The following is a 19,686-nucleotide window of genomic DNA, read 5'->3' on the forward strand; positions in this document are numbered from 1 at the left end:
TTTACCAGTAAAACCATTTATGCTTATATCCTTTGTGGGGTAGAATTTTTTTAATGCATTACTTGAATATTGTGCTTTTACTTTGTAAATAAATATCTGTAAAAGTGCTATCAATTTACATCATTACAATCACCAAAAATTTATTTATCAGTACCCTAAAGTTATGCTTGTGCACAAAAAATAAAAATAATAATAAAGATAGAAAACCCAACAAGAACAGCACTTTAAGTTAAGATTCCACCATCTAGTAGTGTTTTTCTTTTGCTTTAATATTGTTATTATTACCTGCTTGCTTACTCACTCTTTGCATGTGCAATGTTGTTTTTGGCAGTGACAACTTTTAGAATTAAAACATATATATATGTTGTTGAGATGAGAAAATGAGAAAAAGGAATTAAGACGTTTGCTTGCATAGTAATCCACAAGTTTCCCATCTGATAATGCTTAGATTAACATGTGCTTTATTTTAGCTGTACCCACTGTTCAGATACAACAACCATCCTATTCTGCTATAACTGGCAACATTGTCACCCTGGTGTGCTCTGTGACATCTAACCTTGCTGTAACTAATGTTTACTGGCAGCGAAATGTTGGTGGTACCATAGCAACCATTTCAGCTACAACAAACACTAACAAATATGGTGGCAGTTCTGCTGCAACCCCATCTCTAACCATCTTTAATGCTGCCCAAAGTGATGTAGGAACTTACACATGTTTTGCCACCAACAGTGTAGGAACTGGACAGAGTACAACTACTACACTGTCTGTTACTGGAAGTATGTGATGTTATTCTTTATAGAGAAATAAATTTGTACCTGAGAAGAGGCATCTTTTATAAGAGAAATCATCTGTGACATTTTTCTCAAAATGATGATTTAAATATATAGGTCAATATTTCTTCATATAGGTATTTGGGATACTAAGGTGGTACCAACTTATGACATATGATACTAAGGTGGTACCAACTTATGACATATGATGTTTTTATGAAAGAAGAGGGACATTTTGTTTACTAGTCTGTGGGTCTGTTCCTGTCTGTTCCTTCCTCCATCATCCCTCTGTCCGTCCATCTGTCTGTCCCACTTCAGATTAAAGTATTTGGTCAAGGTGGTTTTTGAAAAAGTTGAAGTCCAATCAAATTGAAACTTAGTACACATGTTCTGTATAATATGATCTTTTTAGTTTCAATGCCAAAATCAAGGTCCACTGAACACAGAAAATGAAAATGCTAGTGGGGCATCCATGTTCTATGGACAAATTCTTGTATTTCTATGTTTTTGTCATTGTAAAATTAGATATACCACTAAGAAATATCCATCATGTTTGCTATAATCTATACTATGCAAAGCTTATAATGCTCAGATAATATTAGAGTCTAGCAATTGATAAGAATTGTATTGGAATTCAGCTTTTGCATGATGAATCACTCAGTAGTTTGATCTATTATCACTTTATATTTTTATATACAACCCTTAGTCTGTTGATAAGCAAATAATATTGTATCTGATGCTTAACCTTTTCATTTTAACATTTTAGACAATATTGACGGAATCTGACAACTAACATTTTAAAGAAGGCCTTTTTCTAAAATTTACTTTAAGCAGGACTGCTGCTTGTCATGAAAACTGTTTTAAAAAAAATTGTGAATCTGAAGGGTATCAAAGTTTGTTGTATGATAGATATTTGCCTCTCTGTAGATATTTTCATTCCCTATTTTTCAATCTGATTGAACAAAAACGATCCTGTGTCAACTCTTCCCTTACTAGGATCTGGCAGTGCTCCTTTATACTAATGTTCTGAATACCTTACATGTTCCTTGGTTTACTCTTGATCCTACACACCTTCAAAAATTTAATAATGTAATTAATAACAGAATAGGAAGAAGAACAAAGAGTTTTCAGATCATTGTAAGCATTGACAAAGGATCTGTATTCCAACCACAATTCTGTCCCCTATTCATGAATGTGACCTAGATTTGTTACCGGGTTTGAACTAACATTAGCAACACTGCAACATGTGGACCAGAATCTGCGTACCCTTCTGCAGCACCTGAGATCACCCCAAGTTTTAGGAGGGGTTCCTGTTGCTAAGTCTTTAGTTTTCTATGTCTGATTTAATGTGCTATTATTTGTCTTTTTCTTTCTTAGCCATGTCATTGTCAGTTTATTTTCATTTAATGGGTTGAATGTTTCTCTGGTACCTTTTGCCCCTCTTTTCCTTGTCAATTATTTTCCTTGTTCTTTTCCATTTTTGCCTGAGTTTTACAATAATAGACAAAAGCTTTAAAAATAGCTAATATAATAAGCAGGAAATGATTTACAAATAGGTCAAAATCATTATCAAAATCTTCAATCTACTCCTTATTGCAGTTATTGTCTTTAAGTTATGATTTTTTCCAAATTTCTATTATTTTGAAAGGAGTAGGTTCAGTAAGACCCCGTTTTGGCCCCAAAATATAGCAGTTTTACAAAATTGTTAAAATGTAAACTTTTAGTTATTTATTGGGAACTAGAATGCTTCTGCTACATTAATATGGGCTGTTTTAGACAATACAATGCACATATATCGGGTACTAGCATCATCAAATCATGCTTATTTACTGAAATCTTCACAATTTTAGCATTTTAGTTAAATTTTAGACGTTTTCCATCTGAAATGAAAGTGGCCCCATTTGTGTTCATTCTTAATATTGAAATGTAAGTTGTAATTTATGATAATACATAACATATAAAGGTTGAGGATGAACTCAGATGTGGCCACTTTCATTTTTGACAAAAAAACATCTGAAAAGTGACATATTTTGGCATATTTGATAGATTTTTCTTGTTTAAGCTATAATCGGAGCGTTTTGAATGACTAGTTCAGTTAAAATCTTTTACATAAACTAATTTAATCATTTAAATAGACACTTAAGTGTTTAAAAAGTGTCCAAAATCTGTCGTCAGATGAACCTGAAATTTGAGGCCAAAATCGGCCCTTACCTGACCTACTCCTTTGTAATATTTAGATTAAATTCTATTATCAAAATTGATTGACAAGACAAAATCTACATTTCAGTCAACATGACTCCTTATTGAAGTTTTTCCCTAATATTTAGCATTTTTATGCCACATTTAAAGGCATTATATTTTCTGGTCTGTGCGTTAGTCCACCCGTCCGTGTGTCACGCTTCCAGTTAAAATTTTGGTTAAAGTTTTTGGTCAATGTAGTTTTTGATGAAGTTGAAGTTCAATCAACTTGAAACTTAGTACACATGTTCCCTATGATATGATCTTTCTAATTTTAAGCCAAATTAGAGATTTCCCCATTTTCACAGTGCACTGAACATAGAAAACAATAGTGCGGATTGGGCATTCATGTACTGGGGACACATTCTTGTTGCTTGTTATCTTAATAATTAAATAACTTATTAATAGCAAATTGATCAATACAACAAGATCTACTAACAAATGTATGGCTGTAATCAGGAGTTGATACATTATTTGAGATATTGCAGTTTAATCATAATTTCAACCATATTTTGTCATGATCTGTAGGACCAGATCAACACTTAGGTCAACATAACTGAAATTGTCAGTTTACCCTTCCATAGAATTACAGCCCTTTAATTACTAATTTTTGTCAAAAGCGACCTTTGTTGCAGACACAAGTGAGCAACACAGACTCTCTTAGCCTATAGATTTAGCTTTTTATTGCAATTTTAGTTTTAGAATTATTTTTATTGCTTAACTTTTCCCCCCTTAATATAGATACATTTGTGTATAATCATTTATGTACATTGATAAAGATTTTACAGGAGATAAATAAGAATAGATTCACTGATTACTTACCTCCAAAATATGAAGTCTGTATTTAACATAATGCCCTTCATTGCTAGGGGGTGCATAAGATTTAGAATAACTTTAATTTTTGATAGAAATAAAGGCAACAGTTGTATTTCACTGTTCAAAAGTCATAAATGGATTCAGAGAAAATAAATCCAGGTCACAAACTAAAACCAAGAGAATCATTTAGAAGTGGAAAACAATGAAATAATATTGTATTAAAAAGAAAATGGATCTTTAACTAAATGGACTTTTTTATTTCGATAGAATTCTTATATATAACTTTAAAATCACAAGCTATATATAAACAAAAATACCAAACTACGACAAAATTAAAAATGGAAAGTCCTTAACCAAATGACAAATTCAAACACTTAGACATTTCAAACAACACATAAGAAATTGTCCTCAGAGTTCTGTATTTTTGTTATTTTACTTTATACAGGGTTTAAAAACCTAAAAATTTGATAGAATTAATTTCAGAGAAAGTTAGAAATGGAAAAGTATCCAGAAGTTCTTATGAGTTTATTAGAATCCACAAATGGTTAATACAAATTCTACAAATAGAAACAGTTTCACAGTATTTTCACTGCAGACATAATTTTTGTAAATCATATATTTGATGTTTGTGTCTGCTATAGCCAAATATACCAAATAGTTTTTTGTCATTGTTGAAGGCAGTACAGTTGCCTATAATCTCTTTTATCTACTGTAAACCAACAAATTTTCGCAAGCAATTTATTTCCTGACTTTCGCAAGTAGAAATATAACGCAAATATGTTAAACTTTGATTTTTCTTACCTATATTCATTGAGACAATTTTAGAATTGCAAAATTAAATCGTCGCGAAATGGATTAAGAATGACTAATTGCGAAATAAAGTTTCCGCGAAAATAAGTTGGTTTACAGTACATCATTTGAACTATTGTGGGTTGTTGTTTAAATGGTAATATTACCACAACTCCTAAATTTTATATTATTTCATGTTTTAGTTTATATCAGTCAGTCAAAGGTATGAAGACAATTCAAAATTAATAATTATAAAAGGAAAAGATCTGTTTTTAATTATATTTATTTTGTGTTTCATTGTAGCTGTGCCAACAGTTCAAGTTCAACAACCATCATATGCTGTCAACACTGGTAGCTCTGTGACCTTAGTGTGTACTGTTACATCTAACCTTGCTGTCACAAACGTTAACTGGCAAAGAAATAATGGTGGAGGCACAACACAAATTACATCTTCAACCAACACCAACAAATATAGTGGCAGCACTCCTGGAACCCCATCTCTGACTATCTCCAATGCAGACCAAAATGATGTAGGAACTTACACATGTTTTGCCACCAACAGTGTAGGAACTGGGCAGAGTACAACTACTACACTGTCTGTTACTGGATGTATGTTTATATATAGTGTTAAGTAGTAATCTATTTGATACTAAGCTTTCCTAATTTCTTACCTACGTCTAATGACCTCCACTACTAAGATGATAAATAAGTTATAAAATTGAAATTCATAAAAAAAATACTGAATTTAAAAAGAAAAAAAGTCTCTACTGAATTAATTTTATTTATTGAGTTCTCTTGTATATCTCTTAAATTATTTATATTTTAAAATCATTGAATGTAATATTTACATAGTATTATCATATATTATAGCTGTACCAACTGTTCAAGTTCAACAACCATCCTATTCTGTTACTACTGGTAATACTGTAACCTTGGTATGTACTGTGTCATCTAATCTTGCTGTCACTGATGTTTACTGGCAAAGAAATATTGGTAGTAGCATATCACAAATTAGATCCACAACCAATACCAACAAATATAGTGGCATTACTACAAGCACACCATCTCTGACTATCTTCAATGCAGACCAAAATGATGTAGCAACTTACACATGTTTTGCCACCAACAGTGTAGGAACTGGACAGAGTACAACTACTCAACTGTCTGTTACTGGAAGTAAGTTAATATTTAATGTACAGTATATATCTATTTGATATTAAGTTTTACTAATTTCTTACCTACGCCTAATGACCTCCACTACTGAGATGATAAATAAGTTATAAAATTGGAATTCATAAAAAGAATACTGAATTTAAAAAGAAAAAGAGTCTCTTACTGAATTAATTTTATTTCATTGAGTTCTCTTGTATATCTCTTCAATTATGTATATTTTAAAATCATTGAATGTAATATTTACATAGTATTATCATATATTATAGCTGTACCAACTGTTCAAGTTCAACAACCATCCTATTCTGTTACTACTGGTAATACTGTAACCTTGGTATGTACTGTGTCATCTAATCTTGCTGTCACTGATGTTTACTGGCAAAGAAATGTTGGTGGTAGCATATCACAAATAAGATCCACAACCAACACCAACAAATATAGTGGCAGTACTACAAGCACACCATCTCTGACTATCTCCAATGCAGACCAAAATGATGTAGCAACTTACACATGTTTTGCCACCAACAGTGTAGGAACTGGACAGAGTACAACTACTCAACTGTCTGTTACTGGAAGTAAGTTAATATTTTATGTACAGTATATATCTATTTGTTACTAAGTTTTACTAATTACTTACCTACGCCTTATGATCTTCACTGCTAAGAGAATAAATAAGTTAAAAAAACACCTCGAATTGATAATAGAAAACTGAATTTAAAAAGAAAAAGAGTCTATAACTGAATTTATTTTTATTTCATTGAGTCCTCTTGTATATCTCTTGAATTATTTACAATTTGAAATTGTTGAATGAAATAATAAACATGATATTATTATTTAATATAGCTGCACCCACTGTTCAAGTTCAACAACCCTCATATTCAGTCACCACTGGTGGTTCTGTGACATTGGTATGTACTGTGACATCTAACCTTGCTGTCACTGATGTTTACTGGCAAAGAAATATTGGTGGTAGCATATCACAAATAAGATCCACAACCAACACCAACAAATATAGTGGCAGTACTACTAACACACCATCTCTGACTATCTCCAATGCAGACCAAAATGATGTAGCAACTTACACATGTTTTGCCACCAACAGTGTAGGAACTGGACAGAGTACAACTACTCAACTGTCTGTTACTGGAAGTAAGTTAATATTTAATGTACAGTATATATCTATTTGATACTAAGTTTTACTAATTATTTACCTACTCCTAATGATCTTCACTGCTAAGAGAATAAATAAGTTAAAAAAAGCACCTGGAATTTATAACAGAAAACTGAATTTAAATGCAGCACAAAGTGATGCTTGGGTTTACACATGTTTTTCCACCAACAGTGTAGGGACAGGTCAGAGTACAACTACTACACTGTCTGTTACAGGAAGTAAGTGTTCTATGTATTATAAAGTATTATTTCTTTTAATAGTTTTACTGATTTCTAACCTAGCATCAATACCTTCATTGCTAAGAGGATAAATAAGTTAAAAAATTGATGTTTGAATAGAAATTTGAATTAAGAAAAAAAGGTGTATGTTTGAAATAATGTTTTAATTTGTTGAGTCTCCTTATGTTGTTTACAATGTCAAATCATGGATTGAGATATTACAGCACATTTAATTGAGTGTGTAGAAAAAGGAAGAACTTTTGGTTTGCTTGCTTGCTAGCTGAACTATGAAATCATTATAAGCTTACATTTTACCTCCCTTTGTCACTTTTTAATTTTAATCACTTTCCGCAGACATCTGTTCATTTATAATAAATTCAAAGATAATGTCTATCCTTATTATATATATAATATTAACATATATTATAAGAATATTAATGTTGAATAAATAGATAAAATCAATGAACAGTATAATAAATTTTACCCATGTAAATGATCAAGTTATAAATGAATAGAGTTTGATTGAAATAATGTTGTCAAAAAAAATCCCACCTGAAACAAGTTTGTGAGTTAGCTTATAATTGATGTAAGTTTTTAAGCGATAATCTATTTTTAAACTGACTTGTAAAACAGGTTTCACAATATATGTATACACTATCCCTACTTTTGATTGGTTCTCTGTTTAAGTAGTGACGCTGCCCAAAGAAAGGTAGAACCTTAGATAATACTGATTTCTTGGTTCAGCTAGCAAGCAAACAAACCAAAAGATTCTACCTTCACCTTCATATCCTAGTATATGTGCTGTAACATGGTATCATTATTCATTATAGCTATACCTACTGTTACTGTTCAACAACCATCATATTCTGTTACTACTGGTAACACTGTAACCTTGGTATGTACTGTGTCATCTAACCTTGCTGTCAATGATGTTTACTGGCAAAGAAATATTGGTGGAGCCATAACACAAATTAGATCCACAACCAACACCAACAAATATAGTGGCAGTACTACTAGCACACCATCTCTGACTATCTCCAATGCAGACCAAAATGATGTAGCAACTTACACATGTTTTGCCACCAACAGTGTAGGAACTGGACAGAGTACAACTACTCAACTGTCTGTTACTGGAAGTAAGTTAATATTTAATGTACAGTATATATCTATTTGATACTAAGTTTTACTAATTACTTACCTACGCCTTATTATCTTCACTGCTAAGAGAATAAATAAGTTAAAAAAAGCACCTGGAATTTATAACAGAAAACCGAATTTAAATGCAGCACAAAGTGATGCTTGCGTTTACACATGTTTTTCCACCAACCGTGTAGGAACAGGTCAGAGTACATACACTGTCTGTTACAGGAAGTAAGTGTTCTATGTATTGTAAAGTATTATTTCTTTTAATAGTTTTACTGATTTCTAACCTAGCATCAATACCTTCATTGCTAAGAGGATAAATAAGTTAAAAAATTGATGTTTGAATAGAAATTTGAATTAAGAAAAAAAGGTGTATGTTTGAAATAATGTTTTATTTTGTTGAGTCTCCTTATGTTGTTTACAATGTCAAATCATGGATTGAGATATTACAGCACATTTAATTGAGTGTGTAGAAAAAGGAAGAACTTTTGGTTTGCTTGCTTGCTAGTTGAACTATGAAATCATCATAAGCTTACATTTTACCTCCCTTTGTCACTTTTTCATTTTAATCACTTTCCGCAGACATCTGTTCATTTATAATAAATTCAAAGATAATGTCTATCCTTATTATATATATAATATTAACATATATTATAAGAATATTAATGTTGAATAAATAGATAAAATCAATGAACAGTATAAATTTTACCCATGTAAATGATCAAGTTATAAATGAATAGAGTTTGATTGAAATTATATTGTCAAAAAAAATCCCACCTAAAACAAGCTTGATAATTAGCTTATAATTGATGTAAGTTTTTAAGTGATAATCTATTTTTAAACTGACTTGTAAAACAGGTTTCATAATATATGTATACACTATCCCTACTTTTGATTGGTTTTCTGTTTAAGTAGTGACGCTGCCCAAAGAAAGGTAGAACCTTAGATAATACTGATTTCTTGGTTCAGCTAGCAAGCAAGCAAACCAAAAGATTCTACCTTCACCTTCATATCCTAGTATATGTGCTGTAACATGGTATCATTATTCATTATAGCTATACCTACTGTTACTGTTCAACAACCATCATATTCTGTTACTACTGGTAACACTGTAACCTTGGTATGTACTGTGTCATCTAACCTTGCTGTCAATGATGTTTACTGGCAAAGAAATATTGGTGGAGCCATAACACAAATTAGATCCACAACAAACACTAACAAATATAGTGGCATTACTATTGGCACACCATCTCTGACTATCTTTAATGCAGACCAAAGTGATGTTGCAACTTACACATGTTTTGCCACCAACAGTGTAGGAACTGGACAGAGTTCAACTACTACACTGTCTGTTACTGGAAGTAGGTTTTCCCAAAACACTTAAATAAGATCAATTAAATAATAGTGTTGTAATTTTTCCTCATATGTATGTTGGCTTTTTAGTATATAAAATATCTTTTATTTGGTTTCTTAACTTTCTTTCAACATTTCTTGAAAAGAAAATAGTGAAATTAACATTTACAGTACCAATGTTTATTCACTATATGTGCATAGGGAACCTTTTTGTTATATCATTTTGTCAAAGATATAACGATAATCCAAAATAAACATGGGGAGAAGGAAAATTTTTATGATTTAATGATCATTTATATTTGTTATGTTTCATTTTAGCTGTACCAACAGTTCAAGTTCAACAACCCTCATATTCAGTCACCACTGGTAGCTCTGTGACCTTGGTGTGTACTGTTACATCAACACTCACTGTCAACAACGTTTACTGGCAAAGAAATAATGGTGGAGGCACAACACAAATTTCAACAAACACCAACAAATATAGTGGCAGTACTCCTGGCACACCATCTCTGACTATCTTTAATGCAGACCAAAGTGATGTAGCAACTTACACATGTTTTGCCACCAACAGTGTAGGAACTGGACAGAGTACAAATACACAACTGTCTGTTACTGGAAGTAAGTATAATGCAAATGTTCTTGAAATTTTATTCTGATAGGTTATAGCTATGATATTATTTTGATATTTTGATAATTGATCAGATGTCAATATTGCATTTGCAGACAATATGTTTGGACTTTTGAAATGCAATTGAATACATTTTATACTATGTGTATTTCTCTATAATGTTAATATGCATGCACTATCCAAAATATAGCTTCATGGAAGTTTCATATAACAGTAAAGAGAAATGTTTCTTTTTGGTATGCAGTGTCATTTATCAGACAAATAAGCATAAGTGATGTGGTTTCAAATTTTATGATACTGTGAAGGAACTTATTCGTGGGGTACCAATTTTTCGTGGTTTTCGTGGATGACTTTATCCACGAATTTAAGTGTCCAATGAAATAAAAACAACTATTGTCCAAATCAAGACATGGAAAGATCCCCATGTAGATTTGACTACTGATATGATCTAGAGAATATAGTGAATAACGCCAGTATACTTTAATAGCAGTCACAGAACTACAACTGCATCCAGGATTTTACCTATTTAATCTTTAATAACCTAAACTGTACAACTTTAATTCTCATAAAAAATATTTTTTATTGATGAATGTCAGATTTCTGGTATTGATATGCTAGTATGATAAAGTGTTCAATTTATATCCTCATAGTTCGTGTACATATGTGAAATAATCATTTCATGCTGGACTTGATTTTGATAAGAATTATTTGACAATTCAAGATAGTTTATAGCATTTGTTTATGTTACTGATTTCTTTAGGTGACATGTTTATGGCCTAATTAATACCTTTGATGGTTTTTAATCTGTTGGACACTTTATCTTGAATTAATTAGTGTTGTCACTACGATCTACACAGGTCAATGTTTACTTTGTAATTTCCTTCAATCCAGACTATTTGTAACCTTCGTTTCTAAAGGCTTCAATTATTCAACTTTTTCTTTTTTTTTTTGGCCAGAAATTTAAAAACCCATGAACATGTAAATATTGCTCAAACCACGAAAATTGATACCCACGAATTAAAGTACTTTCACAGTAGTAGCATTTCAGTGGTACAAGAGATTTTGTAAAATTGTTTTTTCAGCTCCACCTACTGTTACTGTACAACAGCAATCATATTCCATTACAATTGGGGAATCTATCACTCTTGTTTGCACTGTAACCTCCAATCTCCCTGTCACATCAGTACAATGGGAAAGAAATATTGGTGGTTCTGTAACGACTATAACAAGCACAACCAACACAAATAAATACAGTGGTAGTACTCCTACCACTCCATCTCTGACAATATCTAATGGAGCACAAAGTGACTCTGGAGATTATACATGTTTTGCTACCAACAGTGTCGGAACAGGACAAAGTACAGCGACCACACTGTCTGTAACAGGAAGTATGTGTAGATGTGTAGACTTTTACATATTCCTGCAGTATTTATAAAAGCTTATATCCCTGTTCCAATCACACTTGCTTTAATATTGTAGTAGCACTATTAGATCAGGCTTTTTTTTTTTTTTATCTCAACTGGCTGAAAGGTGAAGTGAGCTTATCTCATCACTTGGTGTAAACGTCATTTGTTGTCATTGCTGTCTTCGTTGGCTTTTAACCCCTACAGCGTATGGAGTAAAAAGTGCTCCCCTTGTCCTCCTGTATGTCCCAAGTACATAACTGTTCTTTAACTGTAGGTAGCCTCAACCAATTGTATGTGAAAGTTAAAATGTGGGTGGCATCACTTTTAGCGTTCTAGAATTATGCCCCTTTACAAGTGGAAAAATGACTGTACTTTACTAAAAAATAGTCTCTTAAAAATTGACACTATCTATTTAAATGGGCTCACTTATTTCTATCTTATTGTTTTTTTTTGTACATAAAAAAGAAATGGGCTTAAAATATATATTTACAGTTGTACAATTTGTTAAAGATTTATTATAACTAAAATTAATGAAAATTTGTCATTAGAAAAGGAAATGATACTAGATGTTTTTCTAAGGTTTGATAAAACAATAAGGTTAAGTTGCTATGTAAAAGTTTGTTATCATCAAATAATTGTTTTTTGTCTTTATCAGAACCGAGAATGCTTGTTTTAGTTGTAATTGATTTTTATGAACATTTATATTTGGTATGCCCTTGAACATGAGATGCACTAGAACTTTAAAATTATTCATTTGTTTTAAGGAAGGCAGTAATTTTTATTCAAATTTGCCATTTTCTATTCAAATGTTGTTATTTTCAAAGAGAGATTATAGTGAGATATCACTGATGAAAGAGCCTTTTAAATATTTAATTTTTACTTTTTCTATCTGTCTCCATTATTTTAGCTTACCTGGCCTTTACTCATCACTTGGCGTCTTTGGTTCGTCATCTTTGTCTTCTGTTTTCCATTAAGTTTTACCTAAATCTTCTCCTCTAATACAACTGGGCCAATAAATTTTAACCACAATATTCATTGGGGTATTTAGTTATCAAAATGTGTCCAATGACCCTACCTTCCAACCAACATGGCTCACAATAGAAGATAATGATAAACTGCAAGTTTTGTATATTATCTTGAAAACCGCTGTATACCTATTTTAGACACTTATTATGTCTGTTTGTTTTGTTCACACATTGTTATCAATATAATGGAATTTGATAAAACTGTCATCCAAGTGAGAGATTTAGTTAGCTTTAAAATTAGGTTTAATCCACCATTTTCTACAAAATAAAATGCCTGTACAAAGTCAGGAATATGACAGTTGTAATCCATTCCATTGGTGTGTTTGAATTTTTGATTTTGCCATTTGATTAGGAACTTTCCTTTTTAGCTCACCTGGCCCAAAGGGCCAAGTGAGCTTTTCTCATCACTTGGCGTCCGTCGTCGTCGTCCGTCGTCGTCGTCGTCCGTCGTCGTCGTCCGTCGTCGTTAACTTTTACAAAAATCTTCTCCTCTGAAACTACTGGGCCAAATTTAACCAAACTTGGCCACAATCATCATTGGAGTATCTAGTTTAAAAATTGTGTCCGGTGACCCGCCAAACCAACCAAGATGGCCGCCATGGCTAAAAATAGAACATATGGGTAAAATGCAGTTTTTGGCTTACAACTCAAAAACCAAAGCATTTAGAGCAAATCTGGCGGGGTAAAATTGTTTATTAGGTCATGGTCTATCTGCCCTGAAATTTTCAGATGAATCGGACAACCCGCTGTTGGGTTGCTGCCCCTAAATTGGTAATTTTAAGGAAATTTTACTGTTTTTGGTTATTATCTTGAATATTATTATAGATAGAGATAAACTGTAAACAGCAATAATGTTCAGCAGCGTAAGATTTACAAATAAGTCAACATGACCGAAATGATCAGTTGACCCCTTTAAGAGTTATTGCCCTTTATAGTCAATTTTTAACCATTTTTCTAAAATTTTAGTATTCTTTTAAAAAAATCTTCTCTGAAACAACTGGGCCAAATTTAACCAAACTTGGCCACAACCATCATTTGGGTATCTAGTTTTAAAAATGTGTGGCGTGACCCTGCCAACCAACCAAGATAGCCGCCATGGCTAAAAATAGAACATAGGGGTAAAATGTAGATTTTGGCTTATAACTCTAAAACCAAAGTATTTATAGCAAATCTGACATGGGATAAAATAATCTATTAGGTCACATAGACCAAGGTGAGCGACACAGGTTCATGAGAGCCTCTAGTTTAATTTTCCTCAGAGTTCGGTATTTTTGTGATTTTACTTTTTGGATAGAGAAAAGCTGACAAGTGTAGCAATGTTTAGAATATAATTGTCTTGTGTGAACAATTATTTTTTTAGGAAGTTTACAAATTGATGGTATTTATTCACTCCACAAATATGTGTCAAAACTCAGCGGTTTTTTCTAAAATTTGGAAGTTTTTGCATCTTAGGGGTCTTACAATCTTCTTTCCTTGTGATGTTTCTATAATGGAAGGACCATAAGCAGAAAGGTTTACTATTTACAAATTGTGACTTGGATTGAGATTTGTTTCATTGACACTCATACCACATCTTCTGATATCTATTGTTAGATTGATTGATTGATTGTTGGTTGCTTAATGTCCAGTGGCAAATATTTCATGCATATTTAGGACGACCTCTATTGTTAGAAGAAAAAGATCTGTGATTTGCTGATCAATTGTGTATTTGTGTTTCATTTTAGCTGTGCCAACAGTTCAAGTTCAACAACCATCATATTCAGTCACCACTGGTAGCTCTGTAACCTTGGTGTGTACTGTGACCTCTACACTTACTGTCAATGATGTTTACTGGCAAAGAAATATTGGTGGAAACATAGCACAAATTAGATCCACAACCAACACCAATAAATATAGTGGCAGTACTACAAGCACACCATCTCTGACTATCTTTAATGCAGACCAAAGTGATGTAGGAACTTACACATGTTTTGCCACTAACAGTGTAGGAACTGGACAGAGTACAACAACTCAACTGTCTGTTACAGGAAGTAAGTAGTTTTGTTATAATGATTAATCTCACTCTTTTGATTATTATAAGAAGTTTTGATTTTCAGATAATTGATCAGTTGTCAATGTTGCATTTATAAAAATGTGTTTGGACTTTGTCAATTAAAGGCATGCCATGCTGTGTTTATGCCACAACACAATTGAATGGCATCCACTATCTAAATAAAAAGCTACATGGAAGTAAGCTATATTATAGTGTAGTGAATTATTCCTTTTTTGTATCAGCGTCATTTATCAGACAAATACACACTGGGGACCAAGTTTTATATTTTATGATTGTTGTATTTCAGTAGTAAAGGTGTTGTAAAAATTTATTTTTTTTCAGCTCCACCTACTGTAATTGTACCACAGCCATCATATTCCATTACAATTGGGGATTCTATCACTCTTGTTTGCACTGTAACCTCCAATCTCCCTGTCACATCAGTACAATGGGAAAGGAATATTGGTGGTTCAGTAACCACTATAACAAGCACAACCAACACAAATAAATACAGTGGTAGTACTCCTACCACTCCATCTCTGACAATATCTAATGGAGCACAAAGTGACTCTGGAGATTATACATGTTTTGCTACCAACAGTGTTGGAACAGGACAAAGTACAGCGACCACACTGTCTGTAACAGGAAGTACGTGTAGATGTGCAGACAATTACATATTCCTGCAGCATTTATAATAGGCTAAAACCCATGTTCCTATCACACTTGCTTTTGTAATAGCACTATTTGTTTAGGCTTTATTTTACATAGGAAAATTGAAAAATATAGACACATAAATAAAATACAGTAGTGTACCGCTGTTTGAAATATAGTTTTTATAAGCTGTATAATTTTTGTTACAAGCATACTTATGTCAAGTTTATTAAAACCTAAACAAAACACTAGAGTTTTCAAAGTTACGGTACAGTACAATATACCACATCAATTGAATTTTTCATTCTCATGCAAATTCTGCAATTCTGGGAGAACATAATTTTTTAACTGTTTCGGGTTTATCTATAAATGCTTAGATTTTAAAAGGGAGATTATAATTTGTCATTTTCTTTGGCTTCATAGTTGTCACTTTGTCAGTATAATGCTTTTCCTACAGCTTTGTTTAGATTGAGATGAAACCAAATATGTCCATAAAGTAGCCCAGTGTATGTGGACATTGTATATCTATTTTTAGTTTATTTGTTATTCACTGCTAATATATCCTGTAAAGACATCATTGTTAAGATTTCAACAGAGATTGGGGTCTATCATTGAACTCTGTAGGCTCTACATATTAAGATATTTAGATGCTTTTTGATTCATAGATTTTAAATACTCTAATTAATTTAAAACACATTATTAAAGAAATTATTTGTTTTTCAGTGCACAAAGCCATTAAATGAAGACTGAAATAAAATTAATACCCTGATTTTGACAGTTTCAAATATACTGCATATTTTTACTTTGTAAATCAAACATATATGATTTGTAACAACAAACTCTCAGAATTTTATCAAAATCCCATGTCAAGAGGAGAATATCAAAAGATGTGGTTATAGGTAAATTAACAGTTTCTTTTTTTTTCCTTAAATTTTTATTAAGATTAATATTAAAATTATGAATGATATAAATAATGATAATGCCACATGCAGTGAAAAAGTTTGATTAAACTATTTCTATATTTGTAATTTGCTGTCTTGTTGTCTACAGTAAAGAAAAGTTGATTATGAAAAAATATTAATTACCTTGGATAAATAATGTTTCAGCACCACCTACAGTTACAGTCCTACAACCATCATATTCTATTACTGTTGGAAACTCTGTCACTCTGGAATGTACTGTTACCTCTGTACTCCCTGTAACATCAGTACAATGGCAGAGAAATGTTGGTGGTACTATTACTACCATCACATCAACAAGTAACACCAACAAATATAGTGGTAACACTGTTACCACACCATCTCTCACTATTTCTGTTACGGCCCTCAGTGACACAGGAGATTATACATGTTTCGCCACCAACAGTGTAGGAACAGGACAAAGTACAGTCACAACTCTTACTGTTACAGGAAGTATGTGAAAACACCTTCTTAGTTCCCATGTTTACTTTTATCCTTACCACTTCATTCACAACTGCCTAAACATTTGTTTTCTACTTCTGTTTTTAATTCAGAGGAATCATAAATTTACATATACTTATTTTCTTGCATTCACATTGACTTTTATCCAATTTGTTATGTCACAGTTGCATGCTTACTTTCAGTTAATTGCATTCACCTTGCATGTCCAAAGCTATCACATACATTTATTTTTTATTTAGTTTGCTTATTCCCCAGAAGCATTTCATAACAGTTCATACAGGTAGAAGAGTGTTCACTTCTACACCCAAAATCATTATGTATATACTTATCTTTCTTTGTTCGCAGTGACTAATATCCAATTTTCAATGCTACAGTTGCATGAATACCTTTGGTTTAATGCACCCACCTTGCATGTCCCAAGCTATCACATTCATGTTTTATGTTGTTTATAGAATGTTTTTATATTTTTCTTTAATATTTGTAAACAGTTTCTGAATCTTTTAAAATGTAATTGCATCACAGATTATTATTATATGGATTGATTGATTTGCTGATATGGAGCAATTGTCAGTTAATCAATCAATCAATCAATCAATCAATCAATCAGTTAAATAATTTATTTTATTGATATTTATCTTCATTGATGATTTTCAGAAATGACTTGGACACTTAAGTTTTTAAATTCTTTTTAATTATAATGTTTTTAATTGCTATGAATTAGTTTGCAGGAACTACATGTGATAAATCAGTGATATTATCTATAATTTGCAATTACTATCAGTTTGATGACTACTTTTAGGCCTTGCCCCCTAGGTCATTGTCAAGCAACTTTGAAATAGTTAGCAATTTTACTATCCATCAAGTTGTCTTTTCCTGAATTTCGTGTGAATTGCCGAAATATATTCTTGTGTGAACATTTATTTTATTTTGTTAAGTAAATTCCACGTTGTTTTTTTTTTTTTTTTTTTTTTATCATTTTCCATGATTATTTATAGTGTTTTGTTATTTAAAGTTTGTATGGTTGTACTTTTTATTCAGTCTGCATGTTAATTTATCTTAATTTATTAATTAACTGAGAGAAGTAGTAGAAAGAGGTAGAATCATTTCATCCATAATGGAAATGTTTTGTCGGCATCTAATAACTTTCATTTAAATCGTGTTTCAGCACCACCTACAGTTACAGTCCTGCAACAATCATATTCTATAACTGTTGGTGACTCTGCCACTCTGGAATGTACTGTTACCTCTGTCCTCCCTGTAACATCAGTTCAATGGCAGAGAAATGTTGGTGGTATTATCACTACCATCACATCAACAAGTAACACCAACAAATATAGTGGTAACACTGTTACCACACCATCTCTCACTATTTCTGTTACGGCCCTCAGTGACACAGGAGATTATACATGTTTCGCCACCAACAGTGTAGGAACAGGACAAAGTACAGTGACCACTCTTACTGTTACAGGAAGTATGTGAAAACACCTACTTTTCATATTTGCCTGATCACACCTGATTATTATTACATATATATATGTTATTCAATGGAATCACATTTACATATTTACCTACCTACCTGCTGTGACTTATATTTCCATTTGTACAGTCACATTTGCATTTATTCAGCATATGTTATTGTTTACCAATGCTTCTTCCCGGCCTGTCGTCCCATTCAACTGTATTATATCTTACCTCATATATGATGATGACAATTATGATATTGGCACTTGAAAAATCATATCCTTGCAGTTTATTTTACTTTTATTAAGGTTTAAATCTTTTTATCTGTTTTAAAAAGCATGTTGAGGTATGCTACTTACTGAAATCACTTATTCACCATTGTGGATAGTAAGTAAATTTTTGATTGTTGTAATATTTTGTGAGAATACATGCTTTTAATAACTTGTCATATCAGTGAGAGGCTTAGCTAGCTATAAAACTAGTTAAAATCTACCATTTTCTACATAAGTAAATACTTCTATCAAGCCAGGAACATGGCAGTTGTTTTAAAATCATTGATGTGTTTGAGATTTTTAATTTAGATTTAAGTAACCTCTCACACTTTTCGACAAAAACATGAAATTTATCTTCAGCAGGTAGTGACGTAATGTGAAAACACCAACTTTTCATATTTGCTTGATCACACCTGATTATCATTACATATATACCTGTTATTCAATGGAATCACATTTATAAATTTACCTACCAACCTGAAAACACTAATGTATTTTATTTTATCTTATTTTAACATCATAAATTCCTTCAATGAAACAAAGTCTTTTGTAGGTTGAAGGTCACCTATTTATTAAATTGTCATCTCTGATCTTAAATTTTCTAATTTATTTTCAATGAAGGGATTAATTGCACAACAATTTTCTTTTTTTATGCCCCACCTACGATAGTAGAGGGGCATTATGTTTTCTGGTCTGTGCGTCCGTTCGTCCGTTCGTTCGTCCGTTCGTCCGTTCGTCCGTCTGTCCCGCTTCAGGTTAAAGTTTTTGGTCGAGGTAGTTTTTGATGAAGTTGAAGTCCAATCAACTTGAAACTTAGTATACATGTGCCCTATGATATGATCTTTCTAATTTAAATGCCAAATTAGAGTTTTGACCCCAATTTTACGGTTCACTGAACATAGAAAATGATAGTGCAAATTTCAGGTTAAAGTTTTTGGCTTCAGGTTAAAGTTTTTGGTCAAGGTAGTTTTTGATGAAGTTGAAGTCCAATCAACTTGAAACTTAGTATAGATGTGCCCTATGATATGATCTTTCTAATTTAAATGCCAAATTAGAGTTTTTACTCCAATTTTACGGTTCACTGAACATAGAAAATGATAGTGCAAATTTCAGGTTAAAGTT

General features: G+C 32.0%; 1 protein-coding gene across 10 annotated transcripts in view; it reads left to right on the top strand.

The window, feature by feature from the left end:
- The window catches only part of LOC143068347 (hemicentin-1-like), a 166,363-nt gene that overhangs the window by 104,366 nt on the left and 42,311 nt on the right, over positions 1-19,686 (top strand). For 7 of the 10 annotated variants that reach the window (XM_076242320.1, XM_076242321.1, XM_076242323.1 and 4 more), the window contains 13 exons: positions 471-776; positions 4,917-5,222; positions 5,484-5,789; positions 6,053-6,358; positions 6,627-6,932; positions 8,003-8,308; positions 9,371-9,676; positions 9,987-10,286; positions 11,379-11,684; positions 14,452-14,757; positions 15,102-15,407; positions 16,517-16,822; positions 17,997-18,302. In XM_076242320.1, the coding sequence (XP_076098435.1) occupies positions 471-776; positions 4,917-5,222; positions 5,484-5,789; positions 6,053-6,358; positions 6,627-6,932; positions 8,003-8,308; positions 9,371-9,676; positions 9,987-10,286; positions 11,379-11,684; positions 14,452-14,757; positions 15,102-15,407; positions 16,517-16,822; positions 17,997-18,302 (3,972 nt within the window). The remainder of the gene's footprint in view (positions 1-470; positions 777-4,916; positions 5,223-5,483; positions 5,790-6,052; positions 6,359-6,626; positions 6,933-8,002; positions 8,309-9,370; positions 9,677-9,986; positions 10,287-11,378; positions 11,685-14,451; positions 14,758-15,101; positions 15,408-16,516; positions 16,823-17,996; positions 18,303-19,686) is intronic. The other 3 variants (XM_076242330.1, XM_076242327.1, XM_076242329.1) reach the window with 3 other exon arrangements.

The sequence above is a fragment of the Mytilus galloprovincialis genome, chromosome 3, assembly GCF_965363235.1.
Source record: "Mytilus galloprovincialis chromosome 3, xbMytGall1.hap1.1, whole genome shotgun sequence".
In the NCBI taxonomy this organism is placed as follows: domain Eukaryota; kingdom Metazoa; phylum Mollusca; class Bivalvia; order Mytilida; family Mytilidae; genus Mytilus; species Mytilus galloprovincialis.